Here is a 22,788-nt window from a genome sequence, read left to right on the forward strand (position 1 = left end):
TTGGTGGAAATCATAAGAAGAGGCCTTGACTTTTCCCTTGGCCCTCACCACGTGCTCTGTCCACAGAGACTTTGCTGCTCCCAGAGCTGGAGTCCACAATGGCCCCTGAGGACCACTACCATCAGCTTATGTCAGCCCTGAGTGAGGCTGGTCCCTTTGAGGAAACTCAACGTCTCTACCACTTGGGCATCCCTAGCCACGGTATGTGCCACCCCCACCCCCAGCACTCAACTTCAAATGTGCCAACTCTGTTACCTTTCCATCCTGTGTACTACTAAGATTACCCCAAGAAAAGGATCTGGATGTTTGGAGGTCAACACCAAGACCAGTATTGGATACATAGAAGGGCTTCCAGATAGTGATACAGCCTAACTGTCTCATCATTCTCAGCCCTCTACTGTTCATCCCTGAGGAGAGCCCAGGTGAGGGTGGGACGGAAGAATTTGTTCACCTGTTCTTTCTTGAAAAGATGTGGCCTCTGGCCTATGCTAGGTTCTCCTCACTCCCAGAGCAGTCTGTGCAATACCATGAATCTGTGGTCATGTTGATATTGTATCAGACTTTACAGTTTTTTTGTTGTTGTTGTCTTACAGGGAGGAGGGCATGGCATAAATAGGAACCTGCGTCACAGTCGGGATGTGACCACTAGTGCCCTGGTTGCTTGAGGGAAGCCAAGCCTTGAGGCATTATCCTTGCTACCTAGGAGCTAAGATACCCTTTGCAGCTATAGCACTGGGGAAATCTTGTCTTTTCTGGCATAAGTGGCTAGGAGCTCAGGGAAGGGAATAGGATTTCTGATTCTTGCAGAAGGCACTGTCCCCCAGGGCAGCTCAGGCACCAAGAGCCTGAATAATTCACTAAATGTTAATAATTTAAAAATCTTTCTTTTTAATTGCTTCCCTAGCTCTGCTGGCCTGTGCAGGAGACTGTCCAAGCAAGCTGATTGCCAATCACCATTGCATGGAGCACGACTGGGGTGGATTGGGCTTATTAGGCTCTGGGGTTTGGCTTCAAGCCTTAGCTAGACCCACCTCCCCTTTTCAGTTACTTAATTTATAAACAGGCAGCAGCAAAGTAGCAGAGAAGTGGAGCTTAGCTAGGGGAATTAAAGAGGCTAGGAGCCTCCTCTCTTCCTAGATGGGATGGGGAACATCACAACCAAACTGGACTATGACTGTGTTACTGCTAGTTAATGGTATCTGCTATTACAACCATGTATGCTATGAATTGCTTTGTGGGGTTGATAAGTCCTTCCTGTTCTTGCCTCCGGTATAGAAAGGAGGTACCAGGGCAGCCTTCTGTTCGAGGTCCCCTCCCAATCCATTCTCTTGCCCCACTCACCTACTTGGAACAGCCCTGTGCCTCTGACCTTGTAAAGGTTCAAAACACATTAGCACCAATACTTTACATGTTGGAGCCCCTTTTTCCCAGCTCATTTTGGTTACCGACTTACATTCACATTCCTTTCCAAGTTCACTTGCCTGGCTGCACCCTGTAGGTGTAAACTGCCTTCCTTGCTAATCCTCCAGCCTGTGACACAAAACCAGGCTCAGGACAATATGAGAGTATCCTCCTCCCATCCTGTTCTTACCTTCACTGGGACACTGCCCTGCTCACCAATAGAAAGGGGAAACCCTAGGGGAGCTTATCTGGGTCACTGCTATCACCTCCCTTCCCAGATCTGCTAAGGGTACGGCAGGAAGTGGCAACTGCAACACTGAGGGGTCCCAGTAGTTTGGAAGTACACCTGCCCTCATCTACAGCAGGCCATCGGCGGAAGCAAGGCCTAGTTCAACACCGGGAGGGAACCGTTCCAGCTGCTACCACATCCTTCTCTGAAAGGTACTAAGATGGAATTTCTGCAAGGTCCCTGTGCTTGTTACTTGAGAAGGCCAACCCTCTCTTTCCCTTGAATCCTCCATCACATATATATGGATACTGCATTCACCATGGTTGAGGTCCACTGCAGGAAGCTATTAGAGGAAAGCAAGGAATAACCCACTTATCACCTAGAATTCCCACCAGCCAGAGGGTTCGAAGTTAAGGACATTCACTCCCTCCACCTTGCGATAATTCCATAGAGACATCAGAGATGTCCACAGTACAAACCAGGGGCCCTGGGTTTCCCAAACACACCCTATCTCTCCCCAACCTGCCTCAGACTGCAGCATCTGCCACATCCATGAATTGTGGCTAATTGCCCTGTCCTGTGCTTCTCCCCTCACTGCTCAGGATGAGGTACCCTCCACCCCATTAATTACTGATGCAGTGTGGCCCACAGGGTCATCACCTCTGTGCTAACAGGGAGATTAATTGGAGCTGCCTGCTTAGACCGGGTGTGTGTGTGTGTGTGTGAGCACGTGCACACGTGTGAGTGTGTATACAAGCCGAAGTCATAACCAGCAAATCAATGACCACCGGAGGGGTCAGCAACTAGAGGGGTCAGCAGGGGTGCACCCAGAGGTGGCCACAGGAAAGAGGGGTGTGCACAGATGGAGCCAGGCATGTGCTCACTATTCTGCTGTCCACAGGGAGCTGTCACAGCCACCCCCTTTGCTGTCGCCCCAGAATGCCCCCCACATCACAATGGGCTCCCATCTCCGGCCTCCTTTTTTTGGAATGCCCACAGCTCTGTGTCAGACCCCAGGTGAGAAAGTCGGGTATGTATGTAAACTGTTTGTATCCCTATGAGGTTTTCTTTAGGCAGCTGGATAAAAGCAGAACAGAGCAGTCCAGTGTCAACAGTCGTTTTTCTATCCCAGGTTACAGCTTCCTGCCCTCTGCCCAGGCTGAGATGTTAGCTCGGCAACAGGAGCTCCTACGGAAGCAGAGCTTGGCTCGGTAAGCACCTGGAAGATCAGAGGGAGTAGTTTTAAGCACGCCCAGGCTGACTCCCACCATCTGTCCTTTTGGTCCAGGCTGGAGATGTCTGAGTTGCTTAGGCAGAAAGAACTGGGCAGTGTTCACCGGCCACAGCTACTGGCGCCAGAGGTGGCCTTGCATATCCCTGAGGGTCCTGACGAGCTCCAACGACGTGGCTCCATGCTGGTTTTGAAACACGGCTCAGCACCACTACTGGCCCTGCCACCCCAGGGACCCCCAGGCCCAGGACCCCCTATCCCAGCCAAGGAGTCCGCCCGAAGCCGGTCCCAAAAGGGGAGTCTTGGTGCTGCCTCAGCTCAGCCCAGCGAGCCTAAGGAGACAACAAGGGCTGGCCTCTGGGCTCAAGATGTCTCTGAGGAGCCATCCAAGGACTCAGATGGAGAGGACCCTGAGATAGCAGCTGCCCGGGGAGGGGCCTCTACTCCCAGCCAAGTCCCAGCAGGAGGGACCAGAGCAGAAGGAAAGGGGCTTCTATCAGGGTCCACACTGCCCCCTCCTCTGCCCCTGGGATTCCCCTGTGGGGCCGTCAGCCCCTACTTCCACACAGGTGGGCAACCCTAGCCACCCACTGATAGGGGGTTCCACGGGGAGAAAAATCCTTTGTCACTGAGCCAACTAAGAGAAAGGCCAGCCAATGGGAAGGAGGCAAAGAAATGGAAAAGCCCAAGCCCTAGTGACATCCTTTCTATCTCCAGGCACCATGGGGGGACTCTTCACTGACGAGGAGACCACAGGTCCTGAGGATATCAACAAGTGGACTGTAGATGATGTCTGCAACTTCGTGGGGGGCCTTTCTGGCTGTGGCGAGTATGCCAGGGTGAGGGGAGTGGCAGGTCCCTAGGGCTAGGCCAAGAGGCCCAGTTCTGGGCAATGTCCCAGTCTCTACACCCCACGAAAGAAGGACTTTCCTTTTTCTGAGTTATTTCTCCATGTAAGACGTACAACTCTACTCTATGGGCCTAACTTGTCCCCAGGTATTCAGAGAACAAGGAATAGATGGAGAAACTTTGCCTCTACTGACAGAAGAGCACCTTCTGAACACCATGGGACTGAAGCTTGGGCCTGCCCTCAAGATCAGGGCACAAGTGAGTATGTCCAGTGCTTTTATCCATCTAGAAAGGGCATAAGGATTCCTTGTACCTGGAGTTGTACCTATGCCCCTTTAACTAGCAGGCATTCACCCAGCTTCATCTCTTTGTAGGTGGCCAAGCGCCTGGGCCGTGTCTTCTACATGGCCAGCTTCCCTGTGGCCCTGCCGCTGCAGACACCAAGCCTGCAAGCACCTGTGCTCAGCCCAGGACATCAACCTCTGTCCCCAGCAACCACCACCTCCCCGTATGAAGGGACCCACCTGCCCACAGGCCAAGCCTCACCAAAGCAGGAGAATGGGTCAGGGACCATAGCTCTGCTCCCAGGGGCCCCAGATCCTTCCCAGCTTCTCTAATGACCTAGCAGGCATCCATCATACTCCCTAAGACCCAGTCAAACTGCCCACCCCACCCCACCCCACCCCCAGGGTATTTCCCCTTTTTAGATGCAAAAAATGCCAAGAGTATTTTTAAAAGGAAAACATATGACTTAATAAGAAAGTAATGGATTTACCTTCTAGGGATAACTGCAGAGGTCTGCAGACAAACCAAAGACAAAGTGGAGAGGCCATGGAGCCACCCTCCCCACTCTGAACTGGGACAACTCTGTAGGTCAGGGTCAGCCTCCTGCTTGGGGCAGCAGAAGGCTCTGCAGAAATAGTTCTCTTTCAGGGTCAAAATGGCTCTTAGAACACTTGTTCTGTTGTGCTGTAACAATAAAACCCTGTTTACTGTCTCCTGTCCTCTTGCTGCACAGTTGTTGTCCTCAAGGCCTCCAGGAGCTGGCAGGAGGACCTCAGTCCTCTTCTGAGAGCTGAAGATCCTCTAGCTCATCCTGTGGTCCCTGAGCCAGCTGCCACAGTTCACTCAGATCCACCCCTGTGTCTGTGTCTCCATCTACAGAGAAAGAAGAGGCTACATAAACTCTGCTACATCATGAAAAAGCCTTAGAAGTTATTTACTCATCACTAATTAATCACAGCTTTAATTAAATTTATCAGTGTGCTATAGCTGGTTGCTAGAGAGTGCAGAGCAGCTGGCCTGGCACCCCAGGGAGGGACATAAGCCTGGCTTAGAGCTGCCTTCTCATGGCCTCGCCTTAAGACAGACTCCAGGGCCAGCCTATTTCACAACAGAAACCACTTACCCTCTGAACTGCTGTCACTATCTTCCTTATGTTCTTCCTCCTGACCTCCTTCTTTCATTCCTCTGTGAGATTCCAGGAGCCCAGGAACTCCTGCAAGTGAAGCATCACAGACACATGCAAACCACAGGTGCAGGGCAAGCCCAGCAGCCTCTGGACATCCAACGGGGCCCAGGTCTCAGCAGTGGCAAGGGGGCCACCAGCCCTTTCTGTCACCTATATGGGGGCCTCAGCATGGTGACAATTACCGATACCGAGTGCCCAGCTTAAACTTAGGGGCCACTGAGTAGTATAAGAAACAGATCTAGAGATGGGCTAGAGAAACGGCTCAGTGGTTTAAAGACCTGAGTTTGACTCTCAGTGCCCACACAGAGGCTCACAAATGTCTCTAACTCCAGTCTCAGGGGATCTGTGATACAGACATACACGTAGGCAAAACAGAGACGTAAAAAATTAAAAACAACAACAAAACAGGTTTTCCCACCAGCCAGACCTGAATGTCCCAGACACACACAAGTCTTAACCACTCCCACCTCAGGCCTCACCTCTCTCGAAGAAGTCTGTGCTGTCCTCTCCCTCAGAACTGTCCAACTCAAACAGGTCTTTTAATTCTTTCCTGTCTTCATCCTTCCTGTCTTCTACTTTCCGCCTTTTGATCTCTGGGAAGTTCAGGTCTTCTAGCTTCAAGGACCAAACACAGAAAACAAATGAGGGTGGGGAGGCCAAGAGAACTGGGTAGAACTTAGCTTGGCCCAGGCCACCTTGGGTACCACCCATAGCAATGTGTGGGGCTAGCTGCCCTGCAGGGACAGCAGTTTACAGACTTCACTCAAACTCACCTCTTTTGTCCCTGCTGCTTTTGTTTCCTTTCCCAACTTCACTCCCTCAGCCCAGACCCCTTCACAAGTAACCTACTTGGCCACTTTCTACTGGGCCATCTTCACAGACCCCAGCCATACCCCCTCTTTGCCACTGATCTCCAGCTGGATCTCACGGTCCCTCAGCTTCTTCCAGTGGCTGTAGTATCTGGTGAGAGGGGTCCCCTCTTCACGGACCTTCTTCTCCCAAGCATCCTAAGGATTGAGTAAATTCAGGACCACGATCATCCTGGGAAACCCTTAAACACCCCCTTAAACCACACCCTAATTGGGACCTCAGACAGCACCATTCCAGTGCAGATGCCAAGCCCCAACCCACCACTGCCAGCTGGTCAGACACACTGAAGGTCACTCTCTGTCGAAGGCTTCGGATGTGTTCTGCGTTCTCTTGCACTTTCTCCAGCAGCTGACGCACCTGCCGGCAGTAGTTAGCCACTTTGCACTCCCGGAGAAAAGATTTCAGCTGCAGAAAGGAAGGACTCAGTACAGCTCCAGTGACAGTTCCACTCCTCACCCACGAGGGGTCCAAGTAGTGAAAAGCCATGTGATAATCACGAGGAGACACAAGGACCTGCTATCAATGTCTTAATTAGGTCTCACGGGCCTAAGACGTAGCTCATGAGTTTTACTCGTGTGCTGTCTGAGTGCTTCTGCAGCAGCCTGAGAAGCAAGCAGCTGAAGAGCTGTAGAAGCCATAAAACCTTTTTTTTTTTTTTTTTTTTGCTATTTTGTTTTTAACTGAAAACTGAAAATCTGCTAACTCCTCCTCTGGATCCACACATCCATACACCTAAAATGCTGAGCCTAAAACTAAGGTGTTCTGACTACCTGGCATCATCAGCAAAGAGGACACAGGGGGAGGCCAGTGCCACATCATGAAGCAAGAGGGATAGAGCACATGTGCACAGCTATATATGTGACTTCCTCCTTCACACAAACACCTAGTCTGCATGAGCCTGGCCCAGGTATAGCTCAGATATGAGCAACAAGATGGGAACTCGCTGAGCTGAGAGCAAACAGATTCTCGGACCACATAGGAAAGCAAAATGTACACCAGACCAACCCAGGCTTTAGACTTCCATAGTCTATGGTAGGCTCCAGCCAGCCTGGGGAAGGGTCCGTAAATCCTTGAGATCCTGATTAAGTGGCCCAATGTTGTCAGGGGCTGGTAATCCTTTACAAGTTAATTCCACAGTCCCTACAGAAAAGCTCCTCAAGTTACCAAGGCAATAATCACTCTCTTCCTGCACTGGCACCAACGCATCTGGCTGCCAGGTAGCTAGATAAACATGGTGTTGTGACTGGTCTTCTAGGACTAGAACATAAGGGGAAGACAAACCTATTAAAAGGTTGTCCAAGGGGGTTGGGGATTTAGCTCAGTGGTAGGGCGCTTGCCTAGGCGCAAGGCCCTGGGTTGGTCCCCAGCTCCAAAAAAAAAAAAAAAAAAAAAAAGGTTGTCCAAGTGAGCCACAAAGAGGAGGCCAAGGTCTGGCCAGGGAAGGAAGTCGGGTGCTGAGCACCTACCTGTAGAACAGTAGGCAGCACCAACTCCGGGAAAGCGATGCTGTGGGCCTGGCCGTGCAGGTATTCCATAATAAGGTCATACAGCTGCTCCAGCAGACCATCCTGAGGGGGCAGGCCCAACTCCATCAGAGGGTGAAGCCCAGCAGCCCATGATCTATTTCACCCTGACTCTGCTCGATCTCCAAGACCAGGGCTATAAAACAGAACTCACAGCCTCCCGCAGCCACACCCAGCTTCACAGGGACCGAGATTAAAGAGTCATTGCTCTATGACTACAGAAACCTCAACCTCAGCATTTGAGAGATGGAACTCTGAGAGTTCAAGGCCAGCCTGATCTACATAACAAGTTCCAGGACAGTGAGGCTGCGCAATAGAGAGATCTGGTCTCAAAAGAAACCACAAATGCAGAGCAATGGGAATCCCTCCCTTGTATACCAGCAGCCTGAAACACAGCCCCAGGCCTTTCCCAGAGGGCCTTGAGGTCAGGCTCACCCGGTACGCCTTCTCCTGCAGGTTGGTGCTGGACAGCTTCAAGATCACAGAGAAGTTGATGGGCTTGGAGCTCATGCGGCCTGGCCGCTTATTGAAGTCCACCTGTTGGAAAATCTACCCACAGAGTGTCAGCCCAACCCAAAGAGATGCCCCAAGACTAGGCCGTACACCTAAAGACAACTCAAACCCCACAGATGCCTCCAGATCCTGTTCACCTTCCAGAGCCCCTGGCAGATAACCATAAGGACTGCTGTACACCCCTAAGCTATGGAGACAGTGGTTATATGGATCTAGGCCTCGTGCATCCCAGGCATTGTGGATATAACCATCAACAAAAACACAGAGAGGAGAGAGACAAGTGACAGGGGAAAGACTGTTTTCCACACCCCACAGACTTTGCAGGCTATATACTTTGGCCTTCCTAAGAGGAAAATAGGAGCCTAGCCATCTTTTGGTCCAAGGATGCCTCCCCAACTACTAGGAGACCCCCCCCCCCACACCCACACAGAGCAGGTAAAGAGGCACAAGGTACATGCAGAGGCATAGACGGAAGGTTCTACAGGAAAGTCCTGACAAGAGAACTTATGTAGCAACAAGTTGCTGGAAGCTGAACCAGATACAACGATTAATGATTAATTGGGGGCAGAGAATGTTCTTTCTCTATCTGAGCAGAGGATAGTAACTAATACATAGAACTGAGATCAATTCCCCCTTTATCCTACCCATAAGTTAAAGTAAGGGCAGTGACACTCTGTCAGCAGAGGGCTTGGTGTCAACTTTGTGGTTCACTTTCTCAGTGAATCTGGACCCAATGTGAAAGCCCAAGGGCAGGTACAGTGAACCAAGGCAGAGGTCAGAATAAGCTCTATCTAGGATAACAAGAAAGGTGTCATAGTAAGTGTGAGATTTGGAGAGACTGAACGCAGATCTGAAAGGACTGCCAAGATAGGAGGCCACAGGGCCATTGTTGGAAGTTACTACTGGCAGACTCGGAGAAGGAGATGTGGTTTCCACAAGACATTTCTAAGTCTAACCCAAGTTGTGCCTAGCACAGTCACCTCGAGAATGAAGGGCAGAACAGGGATGAAGGTACCGACGGTCTGGGACAGCAGAGTCAGGGCACGCACACAATGCATGCGTAACGGATAAAAGCGGGCAGTGGGCAACAACCTGGAGAAAGAAGAAGCAGAGCCTAGTCAGGTAGCCAGGCCCAAACATCAGCATTAACTGCCCACTGCCTCTGACTCCTCCCCATTCACAAGCTCCAGCCACAGGAGGGTCCTCATCACTACTACAGGGTGAGCACGCATAGCACCCACGGGGAACAGTAATTTAAATCGTCAATCAAGAGGGCACAACCAAAATACCTGGCCTTGGATACTGCCCCACTGCTCAGCTGTGGGACTGGAAAGACACCCATCCAGCTTTAACCTAGAGCCATCCTGCTGCCTCCTCTCCTCTCCACTCCTGCCTCCTCTCCTCTCCACCTGCTGCCTCCTCTCCTCTCCACCTGCTGCTCTGTTTTCCTGTACTACCTGCCTCCTTCCCTTCCTAGCCCAGTCTTCAGTGTCAGGAGAAAGCTCAGGAGGACAGAGGCCCCTCCTAGCCAGAGAGGTATACAGCATATTCGCAGCATATCAAAAGCACTTAGAACTAGATGTGAATGCCCTCCAACTGCACAAGGGCCCAAGCAGGCCTCAGAACACACAGGCGCTCCACTGTGGACAGCTAACCTATTTACCTAAGTTGAGGCTGACTGCAAAGCCCAGCTGGCTGAGATCTATATCCAGTCATCTTCCCAGGCCCTTCCTCAGAAACCACAAACACAAAAGGTAATATTTAAAGTGTGGCGCCGGAGAAAATTCTTTGTACAATGTAGTTCACAGAAGCTAGCAGATCAGAAACTTCTGCCCTAAACCAAGAGCACTGCCAAATAACTGAGGAACTTGCTGCCCCCAAGCCCGGATAATCGAACATAGCCCTGTCCCTGAACTCACTTGATACAGCCGATGATGATCTGTGAGAGAGGGTAGAGTAAGGGTTGTAGGACCTCACTGGAACCAAGGGCACTCAGGACTCGACACCACAGGTACAGGCAGTGCACGTATTGCCAGTTGTACACAGACTGGTACGTCTCCTGGTGAGAGTGACATCCACATCTAAGGCCCATTTTTCCTGCAGAATCACCCAAAGCCTCCCTCCAGAGTGCTGAGGGAGACTGCTCCCATTAAACGCCCCCATTAGAAGGTGACGTCCAGCATGCCCTAAGGCCCGGGCTGGGGCTACTGGCTTAGAAGGGTCTGACTTCGTACCTTCTTGCCAGTGGTCATAGCATTACGCAGGTGGACTGCAAGCTGTCGGATGTAGAGGAAGGCGTGCTGATAGGAGACGCTGGGGTCCAGGGCAAGCAGTTCCGTCAATGTCCGCTGCATGAAGCTTATGAGGGGGAGGGTACTGGGAGAGGTGAACTTGCAGTTTCTCACATACATGATGTACATTTGCTGACAGACAAACCAAAGTTAAGAGCCACCTGAGCAACCACTGTCCAGCTCCAAGTCCCCTGCCAACACCTAGGACTTTCCATTAGAACTGCAGTCCCAAGCTCAGCTGCAGACTCAATCTTGAATGGTTCCCAGCACTCAAAGACTCTGATGTTTCTCAGCCTACACATTTGCACCCACCAGCCTCAAGGCAAATCATCTAAGGTATACAGAAGAGAGGAAAGTGAAGGGTAAGAGAAGGGTAAGATGGGGAATAGGCAAGGACAGGACTGAAGGCCTAGAAGTACGAAGATGCTGTGCTTCATGCTGAGTCTGTGCAGCGGGACTCCAGGTGATGCCGCCCCAGGCTTGGAGCTGGACAGCAGGGTCTGATCTTGGTTGTGGCCTCAGACATGTTCCTATTTTATACCTTTAACATCCTCATCCCAAGGGGAAAAGAGCCCCCTCCCACTACTACCACCACTACCTACAAGACCATGGAGTCTGTTTCCATCACCACCCTATTTTCTTGGTAAGAAAACTGTGATCAGAGTTTGGTGTCAACTCCCAATGAGGACCATCAACCAACAAGACCGTCTGCCGGGCGCTCATGCTGATTCCCAACCTAGACTCAATGAACAAACAGAAGACTACCACTACCTTCAGGATGGGACCAAGGAAGGATTCCTTCTTGTGCCGGCAGATTTTGATGAGTACCAGGAAGGCCAGGACCCGCAGAGATTCTTCACCCGTGCTCCACAGAACTATCATCCTCTGAGAAAAAGATACATCACTGCCCTTCCTGGCCTAGAACCCTGCATGGCTAGCAGGCACGCCTCAGTGGAACCTATTCTCACATTACTAAGCAATGCTGCCCTGAAAGGACTGAGGGCTGAGACTGGGTCCCTTGGCGCGGTAGAGGACAGCAGGAGCGGAACAAGTACAGGCACAAATGCTACCTCTGTCCTAGCCAGGAGTAGGGAAAAGAAGGCAGCATATGCACACCTAGCTACACCAACACAGTAGGACGGGCCAACCTACCTTGACCAACATTCGGCACTGCTTAGGGAAAGTCAGGTAGTAAGGAACCAAGCTGCTGATATGCTGCAGGACAGCGGCAGACACCGTGGCTTCAGCCAGAGAGGCGACCAGCTAAAGGAGAGGAGAATAACGAGGCCCAAAGTCATTCAAGCCTGGGGTGTAGGAAGCACCAGACGATCAGACATGACCAGGGCTCCTGGGACTCCTGACCCACCAGAACAGTACCTGTACAACTGCACTCAGATATGTCTTCACATCCACACGAAGCTTCCCCCACAGTGGGCTACTAGAGGGCAGCAGCATCCTGCAGGGAATACACCCACCCAATCCTGAAATTCAGACAATTCTGCCCAAGCACAAGGTCAGATAACCCAATCACCAAAGCCAAGGGGCTCCCTGAGTATAGCCCAGACTGACCCTGGCAGGAAAGCAACACCTGCCCCTTGCACAGGCCACCAACTTGGCCCGAGTTCAAGTCTAACTTCCCCAAGTATCTTTCCTTGGACTTTCTCAGATATATTTCTCTTCTGAGTCCCTGTAGTTCTATCCATTCAAACTCATAGCCAGCATTGGAGACCCATGGGACCTAACCAGTCACCCCTTGCTGCTCCAGGTTGTGTGTCTTGGACCTGTATATGCCACATACCATAAAAAATGTGCTGATAAACTCCAGACCCTTAGCTGACAATAGCTGAGCACTTGGCAACAGCAATTAATTCCCTGTGGGTTTCACGCCTTATTCCATAAGTGTCTGGGTGCTTAGTACACAGCAGATGTTTACCAAAATCTACAGAGCTGTACCAAGGACAAAAAAACAGAGTCCATAAAGATGCCCCACTGTCTAACCTTCCAGGTTTCTAAACTAACGCCATCTCATCTGTGCGACACCTTAAGCACTGTATCCAATTCAGGGGGCAACCCGAACTGCCCCTCCATGACAACGGCTCCCCAGAGTCTGGGTGCATTAGCCACTGCCCTGGGCTTCTGTGCAAGCACCTGGCTTATTCTCTACCCTCCTCATCTAGAGGCTCCCTTACACCCCTCATTCTCTGCTGCCTCTAAATGGACACATCCTGCCAATGCATCAACCAACAGCCATCTTCTCTTTCAGGTTTTGCTCTTCTGTTTTTGCTGCCTCAAGACATAGCTGAGTCTACTCTCAGTTCATGACTCATCTGTATTTATCAGCTGTTCTCTGTGCTTTAGGCCTTTCTGTGACCTCCTGTACATTAATGACAAAAGCCCTGGCCACCCCTTACCGGCTGCTATCCTTTACTGTCTTTGCAAACAGTAGCTTCTGAAGGCAACCAGAGAGGTCTCGAATGCAGAAGGTAACCAGAGCATTGAACACTGCAAGGAATAAGAGTGTTATTCACCTGTATAGGGAACATAGGTTCACACTGAAGCCTGGCCCAGGTCCCCTGTCCCCAGCTCACCAGCACTGTCTGTGACCTGGAACCTGCAAGTCTCAGGAGCTTCCTGGTCTCCCTGGGTGGTGGCTACAGCTGCCCGGAATGCCTGTACAACTTCATGAAACAGCTTGGGAGTAAGGTGGTGCTGAAGGGGCAAGAGATCAAGATCACTAGAGGAGTAGTTCACAGTACCTGGCTCCAGGAACCTCCTCCAACTTGAAAAGACGCTCCTAACCCACAGTCTCAGGCCGAGAGCAATTGTGGACCTAAGATCACTGGACCATGAGCCAACAACAAAAAAGGTACTGAACCCATCTGGACAGGAAGAACATGTCTCAGGAATCCCGGAAGACAGGGGAGAGACTGCTGTATTACAAACCACTCCAGAAAGTATTTAGGAATTCCCCCTTTCCACTCCCTTCCCTAAAGAAACCAATATGAGAGCGAAGCATGATAGCTGATGTCTATGATGCCAGCACAGGGAAAGCAAAGGCAAGGAAACTACACAGAGTTCAAGGTTAGCCACAGGGTGATTTACATAGTGATCTCCTTTATTCATAGGACACTGACTTCATTTCCTACTCCCCAGTGAACAAATAATGCTAAAAGTCTGACTATGGTCCAAAACGCTTATGTAGTAGAAATTTAATATCCAAGTTTGGTGGTGTTTGGAAATAGAGCCTTTCAAAAGTAATCAAGATCACATGAAATGAGGTTCAGGTCTCCATGCTGGCATTAGCTGACTTATAAGACAAACACTGGGAACAAGTTTGGCACTTTTAACCCCAGCACTCAGAAAACAGAAACAGTTCTACATATCAAGCTCCAAGACAGCCACAACTAATGAGATCCTGTCTCAGAACAAAAACAAAAACAAAACAAGAGACAGACTCGGGCCTCAGGAAAGCTAGGACCTAGAATGTACACGTCCTGGGCTTGCTATCTAACAACTCAAGAGAGACATAACTTAACAAGGATCATAATACAGGCCTTTACCAAGACTACCACCATGCTCTTAGACCTGCCATCTTTCAGGGCTGTGAGCCAGTCTGGGGCTGGAGAGATGGCTTGGCAGTTAAGAGTTCTGACTGTTCTTCCAAACGATCCAGGTTTGATTCCCAGCAACCACATGGTGGCTCACAATCATCTGTTAACTATGAACGTAAATGTGGTACACAAACATATATGCAGGTGAAACATACATACATATACATACATACATATACATACATACGTACATACACACACACGCACACACGCACGCACACACACGCACAAAAACTACAACAACAAAAAACAAATTACCCAGTCTGTGGTATCCTGTTAAAGCAACAGGAAATGAAACAAACTCTACACCCACCCCGCAATGGCCAGCACCCCGAGAGGATGAGAAGAAAGTAGGCAGGACTACACACTACAAATTGGGAGACATAGCTGGAGGAACCTGGCACTTAGAAAGACCCTCACTTTCCAGAAACATACTCTTTTCACCTACTGTCTCAGACACCTCAAATGAGGCCAGGTCAGAGTCTCCTGCCTGTGGAGACTTATACTGCTTCTCACCATGGCGCCCTGCTTCCACCTCTCCACCATGGCAAGGGTCACAGGTACAGGCTCATTCTTCTTCCTCTGCAGCCCTCTGGGCAATGTGTCACTGTCCTCTCCTCCATCTTCCTCCGTTTCACTTGTTTCCTGTACCAGATTCAAAAGAACAAAGCTGGGAAAGAGTACAGAAATCATAGGTGCCCCAATGCCCAGGTCTGCCAGGTTTCACCTCCAGCCTATCTGGCAGGGAGTGGAATTGCTCTTCTTCCTCCACAGAGGTGTCTGAGTCACTGAAGTTCAGTAGGCTCTGGTCATTCTCCTGCAGGAACTTGTAGAACTCAGGGTCTCTGTCCTTGAGCCGAGAGAGCTGGTCTTTGTGCTCAGAAGCACGCCCCTTATGCAGGCTGAGAAAATGGGTGTCAATAAAGCTGGTGAAAAGCCAACAGAGGAAGGAGTTTTCTGTCCTCCCACATAGCCAATTTGGTTGCTGCCTCAATGAGGCCATATTAATATATCCCCTTCCTGGAAGGACCAATAACCAAGCATGAAGATTATCCAGAGGTAAATCATCAGGCTCATCTTTCTTCCATAATCACACATATACAGCACCTTTGACATTGTTTCAACAAAACCATTTCAAATTCAGCTTAAGATCAGGGCACTCCCTGGCCAGCTGTGTACCTACCATGCTCACCGCATTGTTGTAAACTGTCATTAGCTCTCCCACAACAACTCCAAACCATGTGTGCACTTCCCCTCAGAACTCTCCATTTCCAACATTGCAACTCTTCCAATCACAACCCTAGAGACCCCTTTTGTATGTCAATTCGCTGCTCAACCCTGAGACAGCTTCCCATTTTACCAAAAGTCTTTATAGAACCAGGCCCGTTTATTGTCACTCTTGATTTGCTACCTTCCTGGATCTGTTCTGCCACAGTCATTCTCTACTCCAATTCCTCCAAGGCTGCCTGCTTTTTCTTTGCAGTTCTTGCTCAAATTGCGATCAAGTTGTCATCATTCAACATCAAGCCCCGCACCCATCTCTGCCCTGGCAAACACGCCCTCCCGTCTCTGTTTTCCCCTACTACCCATAGTTATTTTTTCTCCAACACACCCACTGGTTTATCCAGGACCAAGTGCTTTTCTTGTTTGTTTGTTTGTTTTAAAAGGCTTCTACACTATCTTCTAACGCACACTGGCCCAAAGCCGGCTAACCCACAGCTGGGGGACCAAAGAACTACAGAAGCAGATCGCCGTGCGGCGGGGCCGGAGGGAGGGGCGGGCGCTCACCTGGGTGAGGTGCGCGCGCCCCGCTGCTCCCGGTTAGCGACGGCTCTTTGCCCTTTTTTCTCCTTCGCCGCAGGCTCCTTAATGTCCTCCAGCTCCGACTCGGATTCCGACTCAAAGCCCGAGGCCAAGAACTCGTCGACTGTTAACTCCGCCAGTCGCCTGCAAGTTATATCGGGTCAAGACCTCTGCCAGCCCGCCAACCACACTTAGAAACGTAAAGAACCCTGGGGGCGAGCGCCTGCCGGGGGTCCGGACGCCCATTTACTCAACTCACCTCCGTGGAGAGCGAGACATAGCCATGATGCTCAAAACAGCATGCGCCGCACTTCCGGGCCCACAATGCCCTGCGCCGCCAGACTTCCTCTCGCGAGCCCCGCCCGTCCTACCCGCTGGTGGCTTTAAGGTTCTCGAGCGCGAGTGCGGGCGGTCCCGGGGCGGGAGGGTGCCTTCGTCCTCTCGGCGCAGCAGGTGTGCTGAGTTCCGCACGAATCCACCAGCGCTTGCGACCCGCTCGCACAGCTCCAAACCCTCCATAAAATACCTTAACAACCGTTCCCACCCGGGAAACAAGGCTGAAAATCCCAACAGCCCTGCCTACCACGCCCAGGAAAAAGACTTTTTTTTTTTTTTTTTTTTTTTTAAAGTAAGGGGCTGGCCGGATCACACGCCTTTTTTCTCAGCGCTCTGAGTCTGGGGCCAGGGGATACAGAGCGAATTCCGGGACCGCAACGACTACACAGAGATTCAGTCTCGAAAGACCAGATATAGACAGACAGACAGACAGACGGTAAACAACGGAAGGCAGGCAGACCGACCAAACGATCGACCAGGGTGGTTCGGACTTAAAAGCACCAGGTGCTCTTCCAGAGGACGGAGGTCCAATTCCCAGGGTCCACGGGGTGGTTCACAACTGTTGGTAACTTGAGTCCAAGGAGATCTGATGCTCTCTTCCGGTTCCCGTAGGCACTGCACACACGTAATTTATATAATATACAAATAGGCAAAACACCCGTGCACATAAAATAAATTAAATAAATTTAAGTCAAAGGGCACCCAATTCCTTGGCGAGCCTGGGTGTGACAAGAATGCTGTATCCGTGTCAATGGATAATACAGCACCTCTCAGACCCTAGCAGCCCCCATCCGCCTAATGCTCAAATAATGTGTGTGTAGGAGCGCCGAGCCTTTCCACACGCTTGTGAAAAGGAGGCCTGGGGATAAGACTGGAGGGCTAGCGTCCAACTCGACCCTTAGTGCTATGGAGTTTTGTCAGTCGCAGCAAGACCTGGGAGGTGAGTACTGGGACTAGGACTTGAAGCTAACCTGGGCGCCAAACGCAGGGTAGGTGCTCCTTGGAAGAGAGCGGGGATAGGAGTGGGGCTCCCAAACACAGGGAGGTTGGCGGCGCAGCGCTGATCCGGTTGGGGGTGGGAGCAGGTCGGGCAACCCTGTGTGAAGCAGGGCGGGCGGCGCCGAGAAACAGGGGCTGCGGAGACCGGCGAGCGCCGGAGTGGACATAGCGGCCAGGCAGTCTTCCTACCGTCCGAATCAGTCAAGCAGCGTCGCGCTGTCTGTCGCGGGGTTGGAGGCTGAAGTTATGCAGCCCCGTGGTGAGCGGCCTGCAGGCAGGACACAGAGTCCGGAGCACAGTAGCCCGGGGCCCGGGCCTGAGGCGCCACCGCCGCCCCAGCCGCCGGCGTGAGTAGGGTGTAAGGATGGAGGGAGGGATGGCACCCTGCAAGAGGTGGTGCAGGGTCTCAGCCCTTCGGTTCTCCAGCCACTATTAAAGCAGATCTGCAGAATGGGGCAGAAGGGGCTGCTCCCAGGGCCGGGTGAGGTCAACCTGGTGAGTGGGATCTGGGGGTTCACTTCAGAGGGACAGCGTTGGCCAACTTCTCTCCAGTGCCTACAGTGCTCACAATGAGCGCTGAGGACACGGCTCCCTGGGAAATGCCTGCTTCTCCTCGGGGCACTAGAAGAGGAGCTTGGAGCCCTAGGGAGCCGTGTCCGCTTCCTCTGCTGCCGACCAGTTGAGAGCAGGCTCAAATTTATGAAGGAAGCTGCTCTGGCTCCAGCGAGGTTCCTTGACAGGAGAGAGAACGTGAGCCCTGGAAAGTGGCAGTGAGTGACAGGATGGCCCTTGATGGGCTTTTGGTCCCTGGTGACTGAACTACTGGGGATAGACTGCAGCTGCCTTGGCTGTGCTGGGAGTTCTCAAAGGTGGGTGAGTGGCTCTCTACAGTGTATAAACACTGACCTAGTCCTGCGGCCTGCAGACCCGAGGCAGAGCGAGCTCGGCCCAGGCAGGCTCGGCCTGCAGCCCCCATGGAAGGTGCGATGCAGCTGTTGAGCAGAGAGGGTCACAGCGTGGCACACAACTCGAAGCGGCACTACCATGATGCTTTTGTGGCTATGAGCCGCATGCGGCAGCGTGGCCTCCTGTGTGACATCGTCCTGCACGTGGCAGCCAAGGAGATCCGTGCTCATAAGGTGGTGTTGGCCTCCTGTAGCCCCTACTTCCACGCCATGTTCACAAGCAAGTACCACATACGACAGTCTGGGTAGCCCTAGGGGGATCTCTGCACATCTTCCAGGGTAGGCTGCCTAATCCGCTGTCTTCACAGATGAGATGAGTGAGAGCCGGCAGACACATGTGACACTGCATGATATTGACCCGCAAGCCTTAGACCAGCTGGTGCAGTTTGCATACACGGCTGAGATTGTGGTGGGCGAGGGCAACGTTCAGGTGAGGCATGCCATTCCCATACCCGTGACCCCTGAGATCTTCAGCCCAGATCTCTGCACCCTGGTCTCCCCATGCCTCCCCTCAATATCCAGTTACTCTGTGCTCTTCTGGTCCCCTCCTGCCTCACCCATCTTCATGCCCCAGACTCTACTCCCAGCTGCCAGCCTTCTGCAGTTAAATGGTGTTCGAGATGCCTGCTGCAAGTTCCTCCTGAGCCAGCTCGACCCTTCCAACTGCCTGGGCATTCGAGGATTTGCAGACACACATTCATGCAGTGACCTGCTCAAGGCAGCACACAGGTACGTGCTGCAGCACTTCGTGGATGTGGCCAAGACTGAGGAGTTCATGCTGTTGCCACTGAAGCAGGTAACCACTGAAGCAGGTAACATGCCAGTTTGTGCCCAGCCCCCCACCATGCATTGCCCCAGCCCAGACCCTAGCAGCCAGTGTTCTGCAATCCTCATTTCGAGTTTCTAGTGCAAGTTTCACCCTATGATTTATTCCCTGGCCATCTCCTCCCAACCCTGTTTCCATCTTCTCATTTCACCCAGCCATTTGTTTTAGATGCCTGTCGTTACCACACTCTAGGACCATTATTTCCCAGCCTCTGACTCTATGTACCTAAGACTACTCAGGACCTCGGACACCCCTCACCCCTCTACCCATCAGCACTACTGGAAACAAAATCTGTGAATCATGACTTTGTTTGGTCCTTCACTCTAAGAGCATTAAGTGTGTGTGTTTGTGCATGCGCGCGGCCTCTGTCTGATACTCTCAGACATGTTCAGGGTTTTCTGGGCCCTCCCCTACCCAGATGTCAGGTCTGAGGACCTCTCACCCCCAGGTGCTGGAATTGGTCTCTAGTGATAGCCTGAATGTGCCCTCAGAGGAAGATGTGTATCGTGCAGTCCTGAGCTGGGTCAAGCATGATGTAGACACTCGGAGGCAGCATGTGCCAAGGGTGAGGCCAAGTCCTGGAGCTCCCATGCTGTCTAGAGGGGAATGCAGGTGGCTGAGATATAAGCTCACTTCTTCGGGTCCTTAGCACCTTCCATTCAGAGACTCCTATGGAGTGATACAACCACCTCCAATCGTACAAATTCTATAGGCACCTGAGTGGGTCTTAGCCCTGGGACAAGTATGCCCTAGGGTCTCGCCTTACGTGGCACCTCCTGCCCTAGCTGATGAAGTGTGTACGGCTGCCTCTGCTGAGCCGAGACTTCCTACTGGGCCACGTGGATGCTGAAAGCCTTGTGAGGCATCACCCTGACTGCAAGGATCTGCTCATTGAGGCCCTTAAGTTCCACCTGCTGCCTGAACAGAGAGGTGTTCTGGGTACCAGCCGCACAAGACCCCGTCGCTGTGAGGGTGCTGGCCCTGTGCTCTTTGCTGTTGGTATGCTGAACCCCTTCTTGCCCCAGGCCATCTACCCCAACTCAAGAGTACGAACCCAACCCATTATACTTAGGACCTGTGCATCTCAAAGACCCTTTGGTATGGGGCCCACTAGTGGGACCCAGTCTCTGTCTCTCCCACCCCTGGAGCCTTCATGTCTTTGTACTTGGGCCACACTAGAGTCCTCTGCCTGGCCTTCTTGAACCCCTTTACTTATATAGTTACCCATCTTCCAGGTGGGGGGAGCCTTTTTGCTATCCATGGAGACTGTGAAGCATATGACACTCGAACTGACCGCTGGCATGTGGTGGCCTCCATGTCTACACGTCGGGCTCGTGTAGGAGTCGCTGCTGTTGGGAACCGACTGTATGCTGTGGGCGGGTAAGCATAGAAGCTGGGCATGCAGGCTCAAAGGTTTGTCACGCACCTGCCAGGCCATCCTTGATCAGTAGCGGACTCTTCTCCTAGCTATGATGGAACCTCAGACCTGGCTACGGTGGAGTCCTATGACCCTGTGACAAACACATGGCAGCCCGAGGTCTCCATGGGCACAAGGCGAAGCTGCCTAGGTGTAGCTGCCCTGCATGGGCTCCTGTATGCAGCCGGTGGCTACGATGGGGCTTCCTGCCTCAACAGGTAGTAGTTTGGGTTAGGGCCCCAGTGGCCTTGCAGGGTTGGCTCAGCAGCAGCAGATGAGGCTGGCTTGACTGTGAAGTCACATCTGGCTAAGAGGATGAGGTCCTGCCTAATCCAGGCTACTGGGTCCCTAAGGCGTCCTTACCTCAGGTCACAGCGTCAGCGGGGCCTCGGCACCATTTTCCCCCAAGAGGGGCCCTCCCTCCAGTCCAAGCAGCCCATAGCCTGTACCCGCCCAGCACACACTGCTATCTATTCGGTCTGTGGTGCCCAGGATTTCAGCCATAGCAGTGGGGAGATGAGGGGACAGATGTTGAGACAGGATCACTTGACTCTTGTGACTGAACATCCATTCCGGTGTCCACAGTGCTGAACGATACGACCCACTGACAGGAACGTGGACATCCATTGCTGCCATGAGCACCCGGAGGCGATATGTGCGTGTGGCCACACTTGGTGGGTGACAGGACCTGCTTCCCGTGGTACCTGCTTTCCTGCCCATCCCCTTCCCACCCACCCCCAAAACTCCTACACCCTGCAGGAGCATCGTGGGTATATTGCCTTCCCACAGATGGGAACCTGTACGCCGTGGGTGGTTATGACAGCTCATCACACCTGGCCACCGTGGAGAAGTATGAGCCCCAGGTGCATAGCGCACCCCTGTCACAGTGTCCTCCTCTAAAGTGCTGGGTGGAATGGGGCATAATCCCAGATTCTGTACCATCCAAGGGGTCTGCTTTCTACATCCCACCTCTGACCCTCAGATACCCAGCCAAGAGTAGAGTCGGGGGTGAGGTGCCCTTGGTGGGTTTGCCTTCAGCCTGTCCTCCTGTCTCTACAGGTGAATTCATGGACACCCGTGGCTTCCATGCTGAGCCGGCGCAGCTCAGCAGGAGTAGCAGTACTGGAGGGTGCCCTGTACGTCGCAGGGGGCAATGACGGCACAAGCTGCCTCAACTCAGTGGAGAGATATAGCACCAAGGCTGGTGCCTGGGAGAGTGTGGCACCCATGAATATCCGCAGGTGTATAAGGCCAGGGGTGGGTGGTGAGTGGCTCTGCCACTACGTCTAGTTCATTCCAGGAGTGTAGCTCCAGGGGTTGTGCACACAGCACCTCACCAGTACAGCAGGTCCTTGGGTTCCTCCTGGGCATCTGGGGCTCTTTTTGATGCCCTGTCCCTATGGTTCCTCCCTCTATGCCCCACTCATCTGGCCTGTCTCTTGGCCTGCCCCTCAGGCTTACTGTTGCCTATCCAACTCCCCAGGAGCACGCATGACCTCGTGGCCATGGACGGCTGGCTCTACGCTGTCGGGGGCAATGATGGCAGCTCCAGCCTCAACTCCATAGAGAAGTACAACCCGAGGACCAACAAGTGGGTGGCAGCATCCTGCATGTTCACAAGACGCAGCAGTGTGGGTGTGGCAGTGCTGGAGCTACTCAACTTCCCACCACCCTCCTCACCCACGCTGTCTGTGTCCTCTACCAGCCTCTGACACACGTCAGACTGCACAGAGGCCCCGCAGCCTCCCACATGCCTTAAACCCTACGGGGTGGCCCTACCACCTCTGTCTCCTCCACCAAGTGTTAGGGCAGATCCCATACCCCCCAGAGATTTCCTGTTCTTCTGTCTTGGTCTCTGTGTTCATTTGTCCTTGTTCGTTTATTTGTGTGCTGTTTGTTCATTCACTTATTTATTGATTCACTATTTATTGATGGATGAGAAGTGCTGCAGCTTCCAGTTCACACATTTACTCTCAATTGTCAGCTCTCCTGCATGTAGGGGACCAAGGAGCCCTTCGAGTGTTCTCTTGCCTGTCTCCCTTTGTGGAACAGCAGAGAACGCTGGGGGTGGACGCTCACTGAAAGAGGATGAGCAACACAGCTGGGCCTTGCAAACAGTGAGGGGCAGAGCGACTGCGGCAACAGGAGCAGAGGCAAGGGATTCCTAAGAAGATGCAGACCCCTAGCCAGCGCTTGCACATGGCACTTACCTGTCTCTGCCAGGCACTGTCCCTGAAGGACACAAAGCAGACTTGTTTCCTACGTCTCGTGTATACAGTGTGATGTCTTTTCTGGGTCTTCTATGGAGCTGGGCACACAACATGCACTTAGATCCTACACAGCAATATGAGCCAACTTGAACAATAAAAATGTTTCTTGGGCTCCATGGGCCTGAGGCTGAATGTCCATCTCTGGCCCCCTTTGTACCTTCTGCTTGTGGGCCTACAGCACAT

The 22,788-nt window shown here is 52.2% G+C and overlaps 4 protein-coding genes across 10 annotated transcripts in view; 2 read left to right on the forward strand and 2 right to left on the reverse strand.

The window, feature by feature from the left end:
- The window catches only part of Samd11 (sterile alpha motif domain containing 11), an 18,097-nt gene extending 13,376 nt beyond the window's left edge, over positions 1-4,721 (forward strand). For 2 of the 3 annotated variants that reach the window (XM_032892479.1, XM_032892488.1), the window contains exons 7-14: positions 67-201; positions 1,680-1,842; positions 2,532-2,647; positions 2,763-2,841; positions 2,919-3,430; positions 3,579-3,700; positions 3,858-3,968; positions 4,085-4,721. In XM_032892479.1, the coding sequence (XP_032748370.1) occupies positions 67-201; positions 1,680-1,842; positions 2,532-2,647; positions 2,763-2,841; positions 2,919-3,430; positions 3,579-3,700; positions 3,858-3,968; positions 4,085-4,327 (1,481 nt within the window). In that variant the 3' untranslated portion in view covers positions 4,328-4,721. The remainder of the gene's footprint in view (positions 1-66; positions 202-1,679; positions 1,843-2,531; positions 2,648-2,762; positions 2,842-2,918; positions 3,431-3,578; positions 3,701-3,857; positions 3,969-4,084) is intronic. The other variant, XR_004386835.1, reaches the window with a different exon arrangement.
- LOC116891772 (ubiquitin-conjugating enzyme E2 R2) overlaps positions 1-22,788 on the reverse strand; it is a 618,378-nt gene that overhangs the window by 45,748 nt on the left and 549,842 nt on the right. The gene's annotated exons all lie outside the window — the stretch shown is intronic.
- On the reverse strand, positions 4,437-16,386 carry Noc2l (NOC2 like nucleolar associated transcriptional repressor). The gene is made up of 19 exons (XM_032892515.1): positions 16,052-16,386; positions 15,778-15,936; positions 14,717-14,891; positions 14,506-14,634; positions 12,967-13,087; positions 12,790-12,880; positions 11,756-11,834; positions 11,531-11,641; positions 11,150-11,263; positions 10,322-10,510; positions 10,007-10,146; positions 9,068-9,179; positions 8,010-8,123; positions 7,518-7,619; positions 6,313-6,456; positions 6,075-6,188; positions 5,661-5,796; positions 5,119-5,208; positions 4,437-4,868 (listed from the first exon to the last, which is right to left on the reverse strand). The coding sequence occupies exons 1-19, from the start codon at positions 16,309-16,311 to the stop codon at positions 4,768-4,770; spliced, it is 2,481 nt and encodes an 826-aa protein (XP_032748406.1). The 5' UTR covers positions 16,312-16,386; the 3' UTR covers positions 4,437-4,767.
- On the forward strand, positions 17,280-22,737 carry Klhl17 (kelch like family member 17). Of its 5 annotated transcripts, none has more exons than XM_032892596.1 (13): positions 17,280-17,474; positions 18,053-18,312; positions 18,401-18,522; positions 18,667-18,888; positions 19,367-19,483; positions 19,704-19,917; positions 20,154-20,298; positions 20,386-20,553; positions 20,921-21,009; positions 21,095-21,198; positions 21,395-21,576; positions 21,819-21,926; positions 22,320-22,737. In XM_032892596.1, the coding sequence occupies exons 1-13, from the start codon at positions 17,374-17,376 to the stop codon at positions 22,501-22,503; spliced, it is 2,016 nt and encodes a 671-aa protein (XP_032748487.1). In that variant the 5' UTR covers positions 17,280-17,373; the 3' UTR covers positions 22,504-22,737. The 5 variants fall into 5 exon arrangements, with proteins under 5 accessions (XP_032748487.1, XP_032748525.1, XP_032748496.1 ...); XM_032892634.1 differs by having other exon boundaries at positions 21,395-21,471; XM_032892605.1 differs by having other exon boundaries at positions 21,125-21,198.

Source organism: Rattus rattus, chromosome 1 (genome assembly GCF_011064425.1).
Source record: "Rattus rattus isolate New Zealand chromosome 1, Rrattus_CSIRO_v1, whole genome shotgun sequence".
In the NCBI taxonomy this organism is placed as follows: Eukaryota; Metazoa; Chordata; class Mammalia; order Rodentia; family Muridae; genus Rattus; species Rattus rattus.

What these genes read in the sequence shown, in the direction of transcription:
- Noc2l (XM_032892515.1), bottom strand. Translation starts at nt 16,311, where the DNA reads ATGGAGGGTTTGGAGCTGTGCGAGCGGGTCGCAAGCGCTGGTGGATTC. An exon ending in ATGTCTCGCTCTCCACGGAG is followed by an intron (nt 15,937 to 16,051) that starts GTGAGTTGAGTA and finishes TATAACTTGCAG; the next exon opens with GCGACTGGCGGAGTTAACAG. An exon ending in TTCTGCCCTTCATTCTCGAG is followed by an intron (nt 8,124 to 9,067) that starts GTGACTGTGCTA and finishes CTCTGTGGGTAG; the next exon opens with ATTTTCCAACAGGTGGACTT.
- Klhl17 (XM_032892596.1), top strand. Translation starts at nt 17,374, where the DNA reads ATGCAGCCCCGTGGTGAGCGGCCTGCAGGCAGGACACAGAGTCCGGAG. An exon ending in TGGGCGAGGGCAACGTTCAG is followed by an intron (nt 18,523 to 18,666) that starts GTGAGGCATGCC and finishes TTCATGCCCCAG; the next exon opens with ACTCTACTCCCAGCTGCCAG. An exon ending in CCCTGTGCTCTTTGCTGTTG is followed by an intron (nt 19,918 to 20,153) that starts GTATGCTGAACC and finishes CCCATCTTCCAG; the next exon opens with GTGGGGGGAGCCTTTTTGCT.